Raw genomic sequence first — 18,028 nt, forward strand, 5'->3', positions numbered from 1 at the left:
GTATTGATTAGGATTGTTTCAGAGTTAATTGTAAGCTATTTTCTTGTATGGTGTTAAAGATATTTCAATCCTGTGCTAGTAATAAAGTTTGTTTTAATACACCATATCCCTATTTTGCGTGTAATCACTCTTGGAGCGAGGTATCCTTTCCTCACAGTCTCACAAAATTAAAATTAAATATTGGGGTTTCCATCTAGTATTGGGTTCTGGTCCCGGATTGTAATAGTGATAATGAGTGCTGTCTACACGAGGGGCAGTAGTCTCATGGTGCCACCAGTGGGTTCAGTGGCGGGCAGGTTTTGGAGGATGGGGGAAGAATTCAAAGGGAGTCCAAAAATTGGTTATACGCTGGCACAAATCCCCCACAGACATTCCACTGGTGCCCACCTGCTGGAGACAGACGTGAATCTAATTTAGTGGGGGGTGGGGGAGCAACTACAGATGGACCTTCCCAATTCAGTCTCATTGAGGAGATCCATGTTCCAGACTCAAGTGTGTTCCTGGAAATACATTATTTTTCAGAATATCCATCTTCCAGTCTCGATGGTGGGCCAGTGATGTTGGGCACTTTTTCACGCAGGTACGATGGCGGGGGTCGCACAGTATTTTTCCCGCCCTGCCGCATAATTAATTTGGCCGGGGCTCAAAGGTATGGCATGGTTTCCTGCTGGCCTTTGCAGCGGAAAACACTCCCTGTTCCCACCCCCACCAGGGGACTTAGTCCCAGGTGCAAGAATTTTGCCCTGGACCGTTTGTTGACTTGTGCAGGTCTTTTTGGCCAACCATTTGCTGCTGTGGTTTTTAGAAGGTTGAGTTGGTGCAACTGTCACTGTTGCGATATTGGAAATGCGGCAGCCAGTTCGTACACAGCAAGCTCCCACATATAGCAAAGTGATAATAATTAGATCAGCTGATAATTAGACCAGGACTAATGGGATAGGTCTCCTTTGAAATAGTACCACGCTATCTTTTATGTACATGAAGGGAATAGTCCAGGCCTCAGTTCATGAGCTTATAAACTAGGAGCAGCAGTAGGCCACTCAGCCCTCGAGCCTGCTTCTCTATTCAAGCCTGCTCCGCCATTCAGTACAATCATAGTTGATCTGATTGTAACTTCAACCCCACATTCTGACCCACCCCTGATAACCTTTCACCCCATTATTAATCAAGAAGCTAGCTATCTCAACCTTAAAAATATTCAAAGGTTCTGCTTCCACTGCCTTTTGAGGAGGAGAGTTTCCAGGACTCATGGCCCTCTGAGAGAAAAGATTTCTCCTCATCTCCTTCTTGAATGAACAATGCCTTATTTTTAAACAGTGACCCCCTTGTTCTAGTTTCTCGAACCAGAGGAAGCATCCTCTCCGCATCCACTCTGTCAATACCTCGCAGGATGTTAAAGGTTTTGATCAAATTACCTCGGACTCTTCGAAATTCAAGTGGATAATTTTAGTCATCACTTCCGAATTGTCTCACTTCCTCACTATTGCACTGTAGTATCAACCTTGATTTTTTTTGTGCTCAAGAGCTGGATGGGGACTTGTACCTCCAACCTTCTGACTCAGAGGTCAGACTGCAAATAGTGATAATTCCTGGCTCTGTACACGAGGGGCAAAATTCTCCCATGACACCACTGGTGGGTTCAGTGGCGGGCAGGTTGTTTGGGGGGGGGGGAGCGGTGTTGGGAGAGAAGAATTCAGAGGGAGACCACAAATCGGTTATACGTTAATCTTTCCTCTCAGAGGATCATGCGTCTCTGAAACTCTCTTCCTCAAAAGACAGGACTGATGGGTAATGGTCATCCTTTTTCTTCCAATAAATGTGAATGCCTGTTTTAAACATGGATGTTTTAAGTGTGGGAACTGCAGTAACATCTTGTAGCAAACTGATTGTTTTTGAAGACCAAGATCAAATAATATCAGCCAACAACTGTGACAATTTACGTTTTCCTTTGAAGACAGCATCTTTTTCTAATATCTATGATCAAATCCAAAATCATCAAAATACAGAAATTGAAAATCGTCAATTTCTATTTCGAAACTTCCAGTTGTTTGAAGTAGCAAGTTGTGCCTCAAGGTAACTCATGCCGTAATTCATCACAATGTCCCAGAGAGGCAGTGCAGGTCCCAGGGACTGAATCAGTCTCACGAAAGTTGCACAGTTCTCTCTCATCTTCGAATTCTGATGATGCTTTTTAAAGTGATAAATGGATTCAATAGAGCAGACATAGCCAATCTATTTCCTCTGGTGGGAGAAAATCACAAACAAGGCAGCTCAATCTTCAGCCCAGCTATGCTGTGATGAGATCAGGAAGCGCCTTTGCACACAGAGTGTGGCAGAAATCAGGAACTCTCTCCCCCCCAAGGTCAATTAAGAGACACAAGGCTGAAATCAGCAGACATTTATTCGGCCAGGGAATGAAGGGGCATTGATCAAAGGCAGATAAATGGAGTTGATGTGTGTCAGCCATCATCTAATTGAGTGGCAGGACGGGCTCAAGGGATAGAATGATCTACTGTTGTTCCTATGCATCTAAGATTGAAGGAACAGCCTAATAGCTGTTGGGGGGAGATGGTGGCATAGTGTTAATGTCATTGGTCGAGTGCTCCAGGCCAATGTTCTGGGGACAGGTTTTAAAATCCCTAACATGACAACTGATGGATTTTATCTTCAATTTTAAAAAATCTGGAATTTTAATTTTAATTGATTGCTGCAAATAATTTCTTTCAAGGAAGGAAATTTGTCATCCCAGTCTGGCCCACATTTGACTGCAGATCCACAGTAATGTGGGTGATTGCCAATGGTCAATAGCGAGCCAAGGCTGACGCAAGGAATGCATCCACCGCCAGAGTCTTTCCTGCACTACACCAGAAAAAAAATAAACCTGTACGGTTAAAGAAGCAATCACCTTTTGCTCTTTAACTAACGGACAAACATGTGGCAGGCTATATATGGAGGAAACATAATTTTGAAAACAAGAACAGATAAAAGTATCTCTGTCGTTTTTTTAAAATCAGTTCTTAGGGTGTGGGCATTGCTGGCAAGATGGGAGTTTTTTGCCCATCCCTAGTTGCCCTTAGAAATCATGACACCTTCTTCTTCAGCAGCTTTGTAGTTTGCTCGGGCACTTTGGAGAGTTGGTAAGAGTCACCCAAACTGGTGCAGAATTGGAGTCACGTGGAGGCCAGACAGGGTCAGGGCAACAGATTTCCCTGTTAAAATCACATCAGTGAACCACCTGGATTTTTTACAGCAATCTATCAACTTTATGGGGTCAATTTTACTACTGCTACTACTGAAATCTAAGCCAAATACTCTGGGTTAAAAATTTAGCTCTTTGGATTACAAGTCTAGTGGCATAAATATGCTACCCTCAAGCGATACCAAAAGGCAGTCTATTGATTGATTGATATTAATTGTCACATGTACCGAAGTAAAGTGAAAAGTATTTTTCTGTGGCCAAGGGAACGTGCACAGTACGTACACAGGAGGCAAAGGAATAATCAACAGAGAACATTGACAATGGTACATCGACAAATAATTGATTACAGTGTAGAACAAGGCCAAACAAGAGCCCTTGTTTCATTGATAGCTATGATGCTCACCAGTTATGTTATTTTCACACTTCAAATTTAATGACATGCCATCAGTTTCCGACTGGGATATTTACCTCACTCGGAATAAAGTTGTTGCATTATTTTCAGGCGAGAGTAGAGAATTAAATTGCTGCACATTCATATTTACACTGCACTACCTCTTTCATTACAGAAGTTTCTGCGTTTTTTGAGATCGGGACATCCCTGATATACAACTTCCAGGAGTTTTATGGGATTGCAAAGAATCTAAGTGCGCATTTATCTGCTATCTACATGGACAGGACGATTTCGACGGAGAACACTGCTTTCAGCTTCCAGACAACACGTGCCCCCAGCATCCTCCTGTACGTTGACAGCTACCATGAGGAGTACTTAGCCGTGATACTGCTCCAAAATGGTAAGTTGAAACAAAATGCGTGAGTTTTTATAGTTACTTAGGGGGTACAGAACTTGAATATTTCTGAAAAGAGGGACATGTTCCCATGATCAGGACAAATGCAAGAATGTCAAATTTCAAATGATCACAACAGTTTATACTGCAAAGGGTTGGTTACAAATTTGGTTGCCATTCTTGGCAACATGTCTCTCTTTTCAGCAATATTCAAGTTTTTATGAAGTTAATTCTTGTAAGGCTTCAGTCTGCATTGTGCCACAGAAAGTCTCGGGTATGAGTTTGATGGGGGTCAGTTAGCTCAGTTGGCTGGACGGCTTGTTTGTGATACGGAGTGATGCCAACACCACGGGTTCAATTCCTGTACAGGCCGAGGTTATCCACAAGGTTGTCCATCCTTGTCAACCTTACCTCTCGCTTGGAGTGTGGAGACCCTCAGGGTAACTCAACACCAGTCAGCTCTCTCACAAAAGGGGAGAGCAGCCTATGGTCGTCTTGGACTATGGCGACTTTTGTACGACATTGTGAACAGGAGTTATTGTCTGTGTGTCTAAGCACGATGTCTTGATGAGGGTGAGAGGGTATCGTTTCAAGACACAAGCAAAGATGATTTCAGGAGAACAGAGCCAAATTGCGAAGGGGGACTGTCGTGACAATCCACTTCCGAACAAAGGTAATTAAATGAACGAAAGGCTCTCCGTCAACCCCTAATATAAGGTGTAAAAACAGACAGTAGAGACAGGAGGGCTGGCAGATTGGGGATGCTCCACAGGTTGCTTGCTAGATTTAGCTTACCACGTTGGCCAACACACCTTCGAGGTGGATCCATGCTAGCTTCGGCTGAACACCCCAGGCAGTTTCAGAGATGGCGGATGAAGGTATCACTGCTGCAGTCAACAAAGATCAGACTGTCCATCTGATCCAGGACTGAGACGTATGCCTGGCTGCATCAGTTCTGATTGTATGTTGTTCTTGGACTGTCGCTTCTCAGCACGGTAGCATAATGGTTAGCACAGTTGCTCATAGATCCAGGGTCCCAGGTTCAATTCCCGGCTTGGGTCACTGTCTGTGTGGAGTTTGCACGTTCGGTTACCTCCGGGTGCTCCGGTTTCCTTCCACAGTCCAAAGATGTGTGGGTTTGGTGGATTGCCCACGCTAAATTGCCCTTAGTGTCCAAGAAGGTTAAGTGGAGTTACTGGGTTACGGGGATGGGGTGGAGGTATGGGCTTGAGTAGGGTGCTCTTTCCAAGGGCCGGTGCAAACTCGATGAACCGAATGGCCTCCTTTTGCACTGTAAATTCTATGATTCTATTCTATGAATTAACATTGTAAACAGTTTTAACACCTTCAACATCCTTTTGGGTAATCTGTGATCCTCAATCAAACAACAGCCCAAAACAAGAGTCATTGGCAATTGTCAACTGACCACAAACTGCCATGTAATCACTCCCATGATGCAATATAGGGAACTGCAAATCTAATTGGAATAGTTTCCATCTATTTTCCACCCTGCTGTTTAGCCAGTATCTGCACTGAAGGATTAACAAGCATCATATCATCACCACAGAACCACTAAATGATAATCAACTGTCAATAGGCAGGATATAACCTGATTGTTTTAAATAGTGCCTACTTTTCTCATTAGCAGCAATTAGAATTCACTCGTAAGTCTGTTTTCCTCTCTCACATGCCCTTTCTCTGCTGTATAACTGAGGTGGCAATTAATGCTTTTTTTACTGTGACATTTTTATATTTAGCATTCAGCTCTCTGAAGCAGTATAGATGGTGAGAATCATTCATTCTTACTTATCATGCTCCACGTGCCAAGGATAAGATAAGGTAAGCGAGCAGAAGAATCAGGGACACCTATCCTTTTGAGTTTTCAGATAGAAATCTTAAGATGCTTGTAACCTGAAGCACCTACCACCCAATCCGCCACAACCTTGCAAATCATATTTCAGCAGCCATTGGCAATGATAATCATGAAATTTTTTTCTCTCCATGAACCAACTAAACAAAAAAGCTTTGCCCTTTTAAACAAATAAACGTTTTCTCAATTACTCAATTACAGACATCCTCATTCAAAAGTGAAATGATTCATTTTGGTGGAAAGAATGCGGGAGACAATGGGTGCGATTCAGTGATTCCGTTGCGCCGGGCATGGATCTCGGCGCAAGGGGTGAATGACGCACGTGCCCCAGACCGGGCACCGTGCCAACACCAGGCCGATTGCGAGTCACCCGACCTGCTCCGCTCAGCGTGATCTGGATTAGATCTGAATATTTAAATGAGCCTAACAGCTCACCGGCCACACCTGGAAAACCTCGCCAGGGCACCATTTATTACTGGTCCATGCAAACGTGGGCCAGGCGTAATGGAACCAGGGGGTCTCTCAAGCCATTGGAGACCCCCAGGTGGTGAGATACAAGACAGGGTGGCTCCCTGGCACTCCCAATGGTACCCGCGCACGTTGGCACTGCCACCCTGTCACCCAACCCAGGCAGTGCCATGGTGCCAGGGGCACCGTCAAGGTGTCAGTCCCATGGTGTCCAGGTGCCAGTTTGGCACCACCAGGGGTTCGGTCACGAGGGGCCTTGCCAAGTCGAGGAGGGCGTGAGGGAGTTCCTGGGACCCTCCCCAATGTTGGAGAGTTGTGAGAGGTCACAAAGGTCGGGGAGGGGTGGGGGGAGGTAGGGGTTGCTGGACAAAATGGTGCCCCTTTCTGCGAGGAGACTTTCCTGCTGATGGGCTGAAGTTCGTCAGCAGGAATCCCTCTAAGTGCAGCCTCAGCGAGAGAATCTCCCCAAGGCCAAAAGAATCAGCAAAGTGCCGTTGGATAGTGGGATGTTTCTCAGCACTGCAGAGGGCCCTCAGAGTGCTTTATGCAGTTGATTACTTTGTGCAGAGTTGGATACTCAAGGAATAAAATGTGTTATTTAAAACAATGTTGGCACGATTGCCTGGCCACGATGCGCCTGAAAAGCAGCTCGCTGCGGCACAACATGGTCAGTAAATACCGGGCGAACCCGCTCCTGAGATCCATCCGGCTTGGCACGCCTCACGAGATCTAACGCGATCTCGTGAGATGTCGCAATGTGAAACCCTTCCATTGACAGCTATTCTCACTTTAATATGCGGTTTCCTGAGATAACCAAGGCGTTGGGATCTATCCCGTCGCCTTGAGACTTCGAGCGAACGCCGTTCAGTGCTGGTCTCCACAACCAGCGACCCGACGGAAGGGCACTCATAGTGGTCTCTCAGGGAATCGGAGGTCTGCCCCCAGGTGCATGCCCTCTGGGCAGGGTGGCACCCTGACACTGCTGGTGCCAGTCTGGCACCCTGACAGTGTCACCTGGGTGCCAGCCTGGGTTTGCCAAGGTTCGCAGGTGGCACTATCAACTGACAGGTGCACTGCCAGGGTAGCATTTTCTGTTTTGGGAGTTGGCCTTTGGGGAGTATTTGGGGGTTTCATTGGTGGCTCCAGAGATCAGGACGCCATTTTTAAATGATGTCCCGATCTCCCCCTGCACTGCGGAGTTCCGGCAAGGAGAGCTCCTCAGTACAGGAAACGGGACTAAGTGTGCCCTCGACCATGCGTTCCCAGCTGACGCCCCGTATAAACAGAATTGTGTTACATAGCGTTGGGAGCATTGGTAAACACGTGGCTAAACACGCACGCTACGGGACATTTGGTTCGATAGCACACTATGCCTTTTCTGTCAATCTTAGTCAGTCACAACCTACTTTAAAGCAAGGAATAACATTTTATTTTGAAAGATATAGCATTGGCTTAATTGTAGGCCTCACTGGACCAAGATTGGAAGTGAGTGAACACTGATAATAGCCCGGTCGTCATGTGTATCGCATCTCCAGCTCCATATGTTCCTGATCATTTTTTTCTGAAGGCATAAATGGGGAAAGGGAGCATGCATCAGCCCACAAGTGATGAGTCATCAATTGATGCAATTGGAGGCCTTCAAAGGCCTGTGAACAAAGGCTTACTGGGATTTTTCAGTTGGCCTCCAGGTCCCTGCAGGTGGTGGGGTCCAGTTTAACTGTATAAAAATGGCCTCACCGTGGGTGGTAGACTGGGAGACTAGTGCTCCAGGAAGGCCCAGAACCTGCCTGAGTGCGGCAACAGCCATGCCCCACCCCACAATGGAGCTTCCTACTGTCATGATATGCAGACATGCAGATAATGATAAACAGACAGGCAGCTAATGAGCAGAGAGAACAGGACATGACCAATGAGCAGGCAGGACACTCAGGGGTTGTATCTCACTATAAAAGGTACGAGACACTCACACTCTGCCTCTTTCCACTGATGAACATCTACAGAGTGAGTTAGGGTGTATGTACAGTATCACACCTCCAGCACATGGCTAAGAGCTAGTCTGGTTCAGTCAGACAGAGTAACCACACTTAGGTTAGCAGAGAGTCGAACTCATAGAGAACTGTGCTAACTGTGCTGCTGGTTCAATAAATCAGATTGAACTAACTTCAAGGTCTGGAGTATCTTTTGGTTAAAGCTGCATCCAGTTGCAGCCTGTGTTATCCAGAGTACATAACACATCACCTACTGCCCCTCCCCCACACCTCACCATTCTCCCACTCCCAGCATTTACCCTCCTCTTGCCCTCTTCCACTATGGTGACTGCTATGGTGGCCCAGCTGCGAAAGCCATTTTCTTTGTTTGAAGTAATTTGGAGTGAGGAAGCCTCCATGTTGAAGCTCCCTTTCCCTTACCTACCTGGCAGCCCAGCGTACTGCTTCTTTCAAGCAGGAAAGCGTTTGAGAGCCTACCCATTGACCTTCATTGGGCAGCAAGCCCACCCTCCAACATTAATTGGTCGTGTCTGAGAAAAATCACCTTGAGTAACTATTTCCATAGAGTGTGGGTTTCTGACCCACATTTGAACTTTCAGAGAGGAAAGCTTCAGGGAAAATCCCGCATGAAGTTTTTAGAAATGGTACAGTGTTCCGTCCCACAAGCCGTCGAACCTTTGACTGGTCTGTCACATTTTCCGTCCAGTCCGTAACAATTCCTGGCTCAGGCGGGACTGGAAAATCCCTGCCCATCGGTTTGATGTAGACAGGGGGAGGGGGAAGTAATTCAAGTTAAAAAGAAAATAAAATTATCGAGAGATGGGGGGAAGTGACAACAATGAATGGACTCTGTTAAAATTGCCTTTAAATGAAATGAAATGAAAATCGCTTATTGTCACAAGTAGGCTTCAAATGAAGTTACTGTGAAAGGACCCTCATCGTCACATTCCGGCGCCTGTTCGGGGAGGCTGGTACGGGAATTGAACCTGCGGTGCTGGCCTGCTTTGGTCTGCTTTAAAAGCCAGCTATTTAGCCCTGTGCTAAACCCTGTGTTTTACGTGCTTGTTTTGTAGTTTAGGGTTAATTACAAGCGAATAATGCCACCTCTGAGATTTCTCTGGCCTTAATATTGGAAAATAAATCTTCCATCAACATCGTACTGCATGCGATGAAAACGTAAGAAAATGCTTCTCCCAGAGAGGTAGTTAAGACCCTGGCCGTCCACCAGAGTGAGATTTGACAACGATATTTGTTATAGCATCGTACAAGGTACAACTTGTCAACAGGCTGTTCAGCCCATCGTATCATTGTCGGCACTTTGGCAGAGCTATCAAATAGAACCATATCCCTGTTCTCTATCCATAACCCTGTATCCTGTTCCCCCCCCCCTCCCCCCCACCCACCGCCTCTTGGATTATTCAATTCCCACTTGAAAGCTACTACTGATTATATTTCCGCCAACCTTTCAGGCAGTGTGATCTCGATATAACAACGGGCCTCATCAAAAATATTTCCTATTATCTCTCTTCATTTAACTTCTCAATTTGTTCACATAATAGAAGATCCTCTTCCCCAGTACTGTCATTCTCAACAAATACAAGAAAGTCTGCAGCTGAGCACCTTGAGGAACGTATCATCTGTACCTAGGCTGAATCCAGGGACAAAGGAAAGTTAATTCAATGCAGCTTTGGTGTTCGTTGCTGCCATTGTCATGGTTTCAAAGCAACGGTAGCACCACTGCATTGCTTCCAGGTTTGCTGTACAAAAGGTTTGTCTGTGTTATTGAGGCGGAGAGGTGCAAGTGCAAGGACAGCTCTTCAAGGTTAATGCAGCTTTCTTCCCCAGACAGTTCTATTTTGACAAGTTCCCTTGCAACTCTTCATGCCCAAAACCAATGATGATGGAGCAGCGTCCAGGGAATTGATTCTCAGTAGGTCTGTAGCCCCAGTGGAAAATGTTAAAGGACTTTTGGATCATTGCAGATTCTGGTCCCTTGTTTCTGAAACATAGGCGGCTGGATTCTCCGTTCCTGAGACTGCGTTGACGTTGGGGCAAGATGGTGGACTTCCACAACAGCAAAACTGGCGGTGCACCTGGACCAATTCAGTGACTGTTAAGGGGCTAGCACTGGCACCACGTGGAACACAATCGATTCCGATGAGAAATGGTGCCAGGTTTGCCAGATTCGCGATTGAGACTCAGGAAGCCGAAAAGTTGCAGCTTCATATACACGCTTCACTCCCCACACATACCATCGCAGCCAACAAGATGGCACTGGTTGCGCTGGAGCGCGCCCATATGCCTGATGGCTCCCGTGGGGCCAGAGGGCACTGAGGAGAGTGGCCTGGCGGGATACCCATATGACCTGTGGTCCTAAGTTAATAACGGACAGTCAGCGGCGTGCACAGCTGCATGTCTGCCTTGCAGGCCGTAGCAATGGTGCTCCGTGCCTGTCCACCTGCCCCCACAGCCCTGGCTACCCCACTACTTCCCCCAGTCCTGGCAGAAGCCCCCCGGCCAGCGGCACGATTGTAAGCAAACTCTTACGGTGTTGGACACTTTCTCTCCCTTAGCTGCCGCCGTGCCTGTTTCACGGTTCTTAAAAGCACCAGTGAACCTCGCCATCAGGAATTTGGCCTATTGGAGGCGGAGAATCACGGAGGCCTCGGAGAATACCAGCTCAGGCCCACTAATGATATGCCAGTGGCGTTTACTGTACATGGGTTCTGGAACGCATTGACGCTGCTGTCGAGGCGACGGACAATTGTGATTTGGTGTGCAGTTGGCACCTGCCATGATTTCGGCATCGGAACCTGTTCTCCGCCCAATCACGATTCCTGATTTCTGCGTCGACCGACGGCGAATCACGCCCAGGAAATATTAGTGTCCCGTGGCCATTAAAAAAAAAATTGTTCATGAGCCAGAGATGAGTTATTCGCTGCAGGTTTCCCAGCCTCTGACCCAGTCTGATAGTTACACTCCATGGCTATTCCATGTCAGTTGTTCCCAACAGAACAACACAGGGCTGACCTCAATTAGAGCAGATGACAGGGGAGGATAAAAACAGAGCATTGAAGAAAATGCCTTGGAGAGAGACGAAATGGAGAGATGACGCACAGAGCCGTCTGCTCCACAGTATCACTGAAAAAGATGTTTGTGTCCTCAGAGACCCAGTTAATCTCCAGAGGATCAGATGGCTGAAATGTTGGGCGGTACGGAGAAACAGTGATTAGCACTGCTGCCCCACAGCGTCGGGGACCTGGGTTTGATTCCAACCTTGAGTGACTGTCTGTGTGGTGTTTGCACGTTCTCCCCCGAGTTTGCGTGGGTTTCCTCCGGGTGCTCCGGTTTCCTCCCACAGTCCAAAATTGTGCAGGTTAGTGGATTGGCCATGCTAAATTGCCCTTTCGTGTCCAAAAGGATAGGCGGGTAGGGTGGAGGTGTGGGCCTAGGTAGGGTGCTCTTTTGAATGGTCGGTGTAGACTCGATGGGCCAAATGGCTTCCTTCTGCAAGAAACATTATTATCAAGATAAGAACTAGGATACAAATAATAAAGTAGCCAAGTGTGATTTTGATTACTTTAATGTAACTTATGAACAGCAAACTGTGAATGCCCTAATAGAACATCAAGTGACAGAATGAAGCCAGTAAAGGATTCATTCCCAGCACTTTGGGAATTATGGTTAGAAATATTAATGGAATGTGAGATAAATTAAACAATTCAACTGTTGCTGGCAGGTACCCTGGTTGGAGAAAAGTGGAAATCTTTAAAAACAATGTGCAGAATTTTACAGCGTATGTTTTCAGGGGGCCCCTACAATATTATGAGTAGCCTTCCTGTCTCTTCCCGCCCATACCCAATCTCTCCACAGTTGTACATGGGGTGGTCAAGACCTAGGTCGGCTCAATCACTCTAGCCTCAGTTGAGGCCCTCATGTGGCCAACACTTTTTGCCACAATTTTGAGGCTAGTCGGTGGGATATTTAGGGCAGTGGGGAGCCCAGCAGGTCACTCTACTCAGGCCGAGGTCAGGAAACTTGGGGCATCTCCCTCAAAGGCCCCCTTTGCCACACGGGGCACTTTCATCTAAGGTCTGAATCCCAAGGGTGCTCCCTCCCCTTTGATCTCTCCATCAAGACCTCCACTCCCTCGTTCCCAGCCCTCTGGGCCTTAGACAACTTCCCCATCCCACATTTATCAGGACTACAGAACTGCCAGTCAAACAGATTGGCGGTAGCTCTCGTGCACATGACTTTTGCTTGGGGGAGGGATGCAGGTTCTGTCTCCAGCCAATTAACACTCATAGCATAAAATGGCTGTAGGGCTACGGTGATTGGTGGGGCTCAAGTCTTCAGTTGGCATGGTTGGCATTGTTTGCACTGTTGCTTCACAGCGCCAGGGACCCAAGTTCGATTCCCTTTGGGTCACTGTCTGTGCAGAGTCTGCACGTTCTCCTCGTGCCTGTATGGGTTTCCTCCAGGTGCTCCGGTTTCCTCCCACAAGTCCCAACAGACGTGCTTGTTCGGTGAATTGGACATTCTGAATTCTCCCTCAGTGTCCTCGAACAGGCGCCAGAGTGTGGCGACTGGGGGATTTTCACAGTAACCTCATTGCAGTGTTGATGTAACCCTACTTGTGACACTATTGAAGATTACTATTCCTGAAAAATCCTGCCCAGTATCACTGAATGTACAACACACTTTTTAAAAATATATTCATTTGTGGGACTTGGGCATCACAGGCTGGATCAACATTTGTTGCCCATCCCTAATTGCCCTTGAGGGGGCAGTTAAGAGTTACCCACATTGCTGTGGGTAACATGTCAGCCAGACCAGTTAAGGACAGCAGATTTCCTTCCCTAATGGGCATTAGTGAACCAGATGGGATTTTATGACAGTAGACAATAATTTCATGGTCATCATTAGACTTTTCAATCCAGATTTTTTTTATTGAATCGAAATTTCACCAACTACAATGGCAGTATTTGAACCTGGGTCCCCAGAGCATTGCCCTGAGTCACTGGATTACTAGACCAGTGACAATACCACTCAGCTGCATCCCCCACATGTAACTGAAATAAATAGTACAAATAAGCCAAACAACAAGTCCCCACAATGGATGAATAGGGCTGTTAAAATAGACATAATAGTGTAAAGTCTTCTCGACAAAGCATATGGGAGAAAAAGAGAGCCATCTAGGGGAAGTGTAAAACAACACAAAATCAGAGCAAGAGAGAGCTGTGGAAATGGAGCATCGGAGAGTAAGGATGTTGGGAAGCAAATGTAACAAACTGTTTCTCTTTCTCAATAACGTGGCAGCAGAAGGGTTTCGGGGGGAGTGGGAGGGGGTGGACGGTGCGGGTTGGGGGGGTGGGGGGGAATGATGGGATTCTAAGGGACAAAATGTTGGAGCACTGGAAAATTGGATGGGCCTATAGCAGGCACTCGGACACTGATGAGGGCATTCAGTGAGGAGGCCGGAGGCATTTGAAAATTTCTTGACAATTCCAGGTCTAAGATTTATGCTTTGAGCAACATTACTATCTGGACATGATCCCATTGCTGTTTGCTTGACCTTGGCGCGCACAAAGTGGCTGCACTGCAAAATAAAATGCTTTGGGTTGGCCCAGGCTCCTGAAAGGTGCTGTATAAATGTAAATCTTTTATTTAACCACACTTTAAAAGACAACAGTAGCACTGATTCATCAAATCATCAATAAGATCCACTGTGGCATTAAATTATATGCAAAGCCACAATCCATTTATTAATCTTGCATTAAGAAAACCAGTTGCTTGTTGCTTCTTCAGGGCATCATGAAACCCCCGCTGAAAACATTGTAATTGTTGGTTAGATTTAAAGAGAATATACACAACTCCAACATAATTGTCAGGAAAGAATTTTGAATAACTGAATCATCAGTTAAGGGTTCAGGCTAGACTACTAAATAATGATTTATTTCACCCGAGACTTATGCATAATGGATTTGCGTTGTCAAACAAACAAATTCTAAAATTCATTATCTGCAAATAGGATATTTCATTGCAGCACCATTTAGTGCAATTGAGAAGGTTTATTTATTATGGTCATTAAGATTTAAAAACACATTTAGTTAATTGGACATAAAACGCTCGAAATTCCCTCACTCTCCTCCATTTTATCTCCCTCTCCTCCTCCACCTTACTCTCCATTTTATCTCCGTCTGTCTCTCTTTCTTTCCTTTCTGCATCACCCTCTCTTCCTTTATCTCTCCCTTCCCATTTCTCTCTATCTTGCCTTCTTCCTCTATCCTTTCCCCTTCATCTCATTTTTGTTTCTCGCATTTTTACACCCCCTTCTCTTTTCAATAAAACTGTGCTGTTTTCCTCCCCTCCACCTAACTTAAGTCTCCTTTACTCAATTGACCCCAAAGGTCGATGGGTGGGATTCTCCGCTGGCTGACGGGGAAATCAGGAAACGCGATTGGACGGAGAATCAGTTCAGACCCCCAAATCGCGGCAGCGGCCAATTTGATGCCAAATCACAATTCTCCATCACCTTAGCATAAATGCTTCACAGCTCCAGGGTCCCAGGTTCAGTTCCCGGCTGGGTCACTGTCTGTGCGGAGTCTGCACGTCCTCCCCGTGTGTGCGTGGGTTTCCTCCGGGTGCTCCGGTTTCCTCCCACAGTCCAAAGATGTGCGGGTTAGGTGGATTGGCCATGCTAAATTGCCCGTAGTGTCCTAAAAAGTAAGGTTAACGGGGGGGGGGGGGTTGTTGGGTTACGGGTATAGGGTGGATACGTGGGTTTGAGTAGGGTGATCATTGATCGGCACAACATCGAGGGCCGAAGGGCCTGTTCTGTGCTGTACTGTTCTATCTATCTATCTAATAGCGGCGCCAATGCGTTCCGGAATGCACGTTGAGTAAACACCATTTTCATGTCATCAGTAGGCCTGACCTGGTATTCTCTTGACCTCCACGATTCTCCGCCTCCGATGGGCTGACTTCCTGCTGGCGCGGATCATTTGTGCTTTTAAAAATTGTGAAACCGGCATCGTGGCGGCTGACGGAGAGAGGGGGGTTAGGTAAAGAGTCCAACATCGCCACAGTTTGCTGACAGTCGGGGGACTTCTGCCAGGGCCATGGGGAGTAGTGGTGGGTGGCTAGGAGGTTGGCTGTGGGGTGGCGGTGGATGGGCATGGAAACACCATTGAATGGCGGAGCAGGCTCGGGGGGCCAGATGGCCTACCCCTGCTCCTTATTCTTATGTTCTTATATTCATAGTTAATGCCCTCCATACCAGGCAACATCCTGGTAAATCTCTTCTGCACCCTCTCTAAAGCCTCCCCATCCTTCTGGTAGTGTGGCAACCAGAATTGAACGCTCTACTCCAAGTGTGGCCTAACTAAGGTTCTATACAGCTGCAACATGACTTGCCAATTTTTATACTCAATGCCCTGGCCAATGAAGGCAAGTATGCCTTCTTGACTACCTTCTCCACTTGTGGTGCCCTTTCAGTGACCTGTGGACCTGTACACCAAGATTTCTCTAACTGTCAATACTCTTGTGTGGTGGCTGTGGACTGTGTCCAGCATTGCCACAGTCAGGAGGGAGGCCATTCTGCAGGTTGGGGGCATGGGGGAGTCCTGGGATGGCAAGAGGTGTTACAGGGGGACAGGCTGGGTCCACGCAAGGCGCATGCGTGGCCACGGACCCGGCAATTCTCCGTCTGTATCTGTAGGTAAAGCTGGGGGCTTTGCGTGGCATGGCTGCTCCCCCCCCCCCCCCCCCCCCCCCCCCAACGGGCAGAGCATCAATGCAGGGCAGCGCTAACTTTTTGGTCATAAGACTAGACACTTGCTCCGGGCATATCCTCAAAATAGGAAATTCCAGTCCTTAATCTCAGAAACGGAGAATCGCACCACTTTAATTTTGCACGTGGCCTCCATTGATTATTAGCAAAAATGTGAGTGAGTGAGTGGTTTTCACAAGGCTGAAGGCTTGGCTGGCAATGATGAGACAAAGGGGGATAAAACTCCAAAGGAGGTCAAAGTGAAAGGAACAGGGATTCCAGCACACAATACTGTGTCTGCACTTTTTGCCAGTGCAGCAGGTAATGAGCCCACACTTAGCATTCCTACCCTTGCTCCATTGCTGGACAAGGCATTTCAAACCCAGCTGAATTTTTATGGATTCTGGCTGATATCGTGAACCATGGGTGAATCCTGGTTTCGAGTCGGGAATCAAAAACATAAGTGTGCCTTCAACATTCCCTTTGAAAAGATATTCCCCATCTTGCCTTCCCATAATGCTGTCAATCAAATGCAGACAGTGAGATTCTCATTCAGTCCACTTTCACACCTCTTAATCTTGTCCAAATAAATACACAGGCATTGAAAAAGCTATTCAAGGAAAGGTTAGGTTCTTACAAAATAATAGAAATGCCAGTCTACAAAGCTATTGCCCCACCATTGCAATCCAGTAAACAGCCCCTGCTTGGCTCAGTCCATTTTCTGTTCTTGGAGTTCAGCCAAGCATTCATAAGGAGCCCATCTTGGAAAACAGATGTCTGACCATCTGGCTCAACTGATTTTGTTGATACAGTTGGTGAGGACTAGAGGGTCCAACAACCATGATTACAACCGAGCTAATATCACAGTAAATGGAGCCGAGCCTTCTAACCTGCCAGGCTCCCTATCCACTTACCTCCCTTGTTGCCTGGCGGAGCCATCTCCTGCCATCTCCAGCCCATGCCTGCTTCCCTGACTTGTGAAAAGGGTAAGCTGGGATCCTCCAAGACAGAGATAGGATCAAGCTCCTGATGCATATCTCCTTGATAAAAATCCAACTCATGGACTTGCAAGGCCTTGAAGTTAACTAGGAGGTTATTGGCATAGTCGTGTCCAGATATGCCAAAAGTTTGTGTGGGAGTTTACATTGCAGATTAATTCAATTGTTGCATTCAAGAGGGTGTTAGTTGATTACTTGAATAGAGAAAATTTGCAGGGGTACAGTGAAAAGGCAGCAAGTTGTGTTGCTCACTTGGAGGGCAGTGTGGACACGATGGGCAAAATGGCCTCCTTCTGCAACGTATCAATTCTGTGATTCTGAGAGTTGAGGGACGGTAGAGATAGAGTGATATTCTGATGAAGAGGATCTGGGATCAGAAACTCAGCTCAGATATCAAATAGGATGCCAACATTCTGAATGGTCCAGTTCACCCTAAGGCAGTAACTGGGAAAAAGCATGAAATTCGTAGCACTTGACAATGCTCTTACTGGAACATCACTCACCTGATGAAGGAGCTGCGCTCCGAAAACTAAAGTTGAAACAAACCTGTTGGACTGTAACCTGGTGTTGTAAGACCTTTTACTTCTTACCGTGGAACATTCTGAGGGGGCTTGGTAGGATAGATGCTGAGAGAATGTTTCCCCTTGTGAGGAAACCTGGAACTAGGGGCCACAGTTTAACCACAAGCGGTCTCCCATTTAAGATGGAGATGAGGATGAATTTCTACTCTGAGACTGACAGATTTATGATTGACAAGGGAGGTTAGGGGAGACAGACAGGAAAGTGGAACCCTCACGAGTATTGACAGTCAGAGAGATCTAGGTGTACAGGTCCACAGGTCACTGAAAGGGACAACACAGGTGGAGAAAGTAGACAAGAAGGCATACGGCATGCTTGCCTTCATTGGCCGGGGCATTGCGTATAAAAATTGGCAAATCATGTTGCAGCT

General features: G+C 46.7%; 1 protein-coding gene across 1 annotated transcript in view; it reads left to right on the forward strand.

The window, feature by feature from the left end:
- Nucleotides 1-18,028, forward strand: part of LOC119962140 (contactin-associated protein-like 5) — a 1,413,266-nt gene that overhangs the window by 1,243,754 nt on the left and 151,484 nt on the right. Inside the window, exon 19 of the mRNA XM_038790064.1 lies at nucleotides 3,766-3,990. Coding sequence (XP_038645992.1) covers nucleotides 3,766-3,990 — 225 coding nt within the window. The remainder of the gene's footprint in view (nucleotides 1-3,765; nucleotides 3,991-18,028) is intronic.

The sequence above is a fragment of the Scyliorhinus canicula genome, chromosome 2, assembly GCF_902713615.1.
Source record: "Scyliorhinus canicula chromosome 2, sScyCan1.1, whole genome shotgun sequence".
Taxonomy (NCBI): Eukaryota; Metazoa; Chordata; class Chondrichthyes; order Carcharhiniformes; family Scyliorhinidae; genus Scyliorhinus; species Scyliorhinus canicula.